Source organism: Pundamilia nyererei, unplaced genomic scaffold (assembly GCF_000239375.1).
Source record: "Pundamilia nyererei isolate P.nyererei 1_Seehausen unplaced genomic scaffold, PunNye1.0 scaffold00060, whole genome shotgun sequence".
In the NCBI taxonomy this organism is placed as follows: Eukaryota; Metazoa; Chordata; class Actinopteri; order Cichliformes; family Cichlidae; genus Pundamilia; species Pundamilia nyererei.
In genome coordinates, this window is record NW_005187461.1 from 2,710,150 (window position 1) to 2,712,527 (window position 2,378).

At 37.3% G+C, this 2,378-nt stretch overlaps 1 protein-coding gene across 2 annotated transcripts in view; it reads right to left on the reverse strand.

Annotated features, from left to right (window-relative positions):
- Positions 1-9: 9 nt before the first annotated feature.
- The window catches only part of btbd11b (BTB (POZ) domain containing 11b), a 75,282-nt gene continuing 72,913 nt past the window's right edge, over positions 10-2,378 (reverse strand). For both annotated transcript variants that reach the window (XM_005734846.1, XM_005734845.1), the window contains 5 exons: positions 1,778-1,880; positions 1,237-1,318; positions 1,042-1,110; positions 806-919; positions 10-688 (listed from right to left, as the gene is read on the reverse strand). In XM_005734846.1, coding sequence (XP_005734903.1) covers positions 479-688; positions 806-919; positions 1,042-1,110; positions 1,237-1,318; positions 1,778-1,880 — 578 coding nt within the window. In that variant the 3' untranslated portion in view covers positions 10-478. The remainder of the gene's footprint in view (positions 689-805; positions 920-1,041; positions 1,111-1,236; positions 1,319-1,777; positions 1,881-2,378) is intronic.

Sequence of the window (2,378 nt, forward strand, 5' to 3'; positions counted from 1 at the left end):
CTTCCTTCCTCATATCCAGGGATAAACTGATGGCTTATCACATTATGCTGATGTTGTTTATTACCTCATTACATCGGTTGAATGTTCTCCTCTGAGTTTCTGTAGCCTCAGCTGATCCTGATCAGTTTGACATGTAACAGAGTGTAACACTACGTAGCTGATAGATTTTTGCTGAATAAGGGACACCGTTACAGTCATATATGTTATTGGCAAGTTGTGGCATAATACTGTACAGCTATCGTATGAATGTCATGTTAGTAGACATATATCAACAAGGCAAACAGACAGACAGACATGTTAACCATCTGTGCTAACAAGAAGCATTTTAGCAACTGATGAGCGTCATGGAGAGCAAGATCACGACACCTGATTTCACCTCGAAATCATTCATCGCTCAGATGCATATAAATATAGTGTCACAGCTCTGATTGCTCTCTGCTAAATCTTCTTAGTTTCTGGGTTTAGGAAACTCAGAAGTTCAGACAATTGATCCCTTGGAGGAGGACAGGTGGATGGACTGGATGCGAATAGCTAAGGTTTTCTCCAAGTCTCGCAGGATGTCACAGCCGGGGCTGTCGGGTGGTGCGTCATACAGCAGCTGTTTGAAGGGCTCCAACTCAATCAGGATTACCATATTCTTCAGAAAGTAACCCTCTATATAGGATGCTAGATCTGGAGCATCGAGAAACTGAAGGACAGGGAGAATATATATATCAACTTTTTCAGAATATCACTGATTTTACGTCACTTGAGCACCACTGCAACACCGCAAAATGCCTCACAGCACAGTATTAATTTTTTTTACCTTGGTGTGATTGTAGATCTCAACACAAGTGTCTGTGTTGATGTTCTTAGAGCAGATAATCTCACAATGCCTTTGCAGCGCCTCCAACTGGAAAAACTTTGCTGCTGACAGAAGCTGAAAAAACAACAACAAAACAACTCAAAATTCAAGTTCAAATTGTAGTTTTTTTATTTAACTAAAAAGAAATGATGATAGACATGTTTATGATTCGTTACTCAAGACACTAATGATCTAACCTCCATAACATCAGTGTTCCTGATGTGCAGAGCTTCTGTCCCTCCACAGTACAGATACTGCATGACAAGCTGATAAGATACGATCCATAATTTACAGAGTGCACATAGAAAAGAAAACACAACATATATATTTAAAGGAACATGTGGCTAACATTTACTTACAATGTCTGCCTTATCAAAACATAATAACACTACCTGAAATATTTGAAATTTGACATTGCTGATTTCAATGCACGTGTTTTCACCACATGGTCTGTTAGCTAGAAGAGTTTTGAATCTGTAGAGAATGATAAAGAGACAAAAGGAGAGAAATATCACGGGTTGGTTAACTTGGTCATGTTTTAAGAACTCACTGAATGGAAATAAACACTACTAACATACAACAGCAGGGAGAATACACAAGAGTGGAGACCAAATTAACTGCCATTCTATTACTTCTTTCTATTATATTGTAATTTGCCTTATGTGCCTTTACTCATACCCTACTTTGGTATAAATAAATAAAATAAAATAGAGTTAAAAATCCCTTCAAGATTACAGAAGAAGAAAAAAAGACTAGAGATTCACCTGATAAAGTTCAAAACATCAGAACTCACAAACACATTAAATCAAAAGTATTTTGCTATATTAAAAAAAAGTCAGAGTTGGGGTAATCATATTTAGCAGGACCTTAGGGTTACAAAATATACTGTGTAAACATTCAACATGTGCATTTTAAAGGCAGAGGTTTAAATACCTGTTGGAAGCTGTGAAAAGCAGAACTTTGTGGGCGTAAAAAGGTTTCCCCTCCACCAAAAAGGTCACATCAGACATTTCTTTATTGTTCAGGAAGTGGGGATCTGAAAGACACATGACCAGAAAAACTTTATGTTTTTCTGATTTTCATAAAAAGAGCAAATGGAGTGTTCAACCTGGCCTTGTCACTCGTTCTACACCCAGTTCAGCTCCATGCAGTTGATTGTATTAATAATAATAATAATACATTTTATTTGAGGGCGCCTTTCAGAAACCCAAGGTCACCTTACAAAAAACACAATTGATGAAAGGAACAGTAGTCATAAAATACATAAAATAAGTTAAAATTACAAAACAGAGCGTGACAACAGATACAATCAGCATTAAAGCGAATAAGCCAGTTTAAACAGATGTGTTTTGAGCTGTGTCCTAAATACGGAGAGAGAGTCAATATTTCTTAGTGCAGGAGGAAGAGAGTTCCAGAGCCGGGGAGCAGAGCGACTGAAACCTCTGTTCCCCATAGTAATAAGTAGTGTTGGTCAAGTTACTTGAAAAAAGTAATCAGTAACTAATTACTGATTACTTCCCCAAAAAAGTAATCC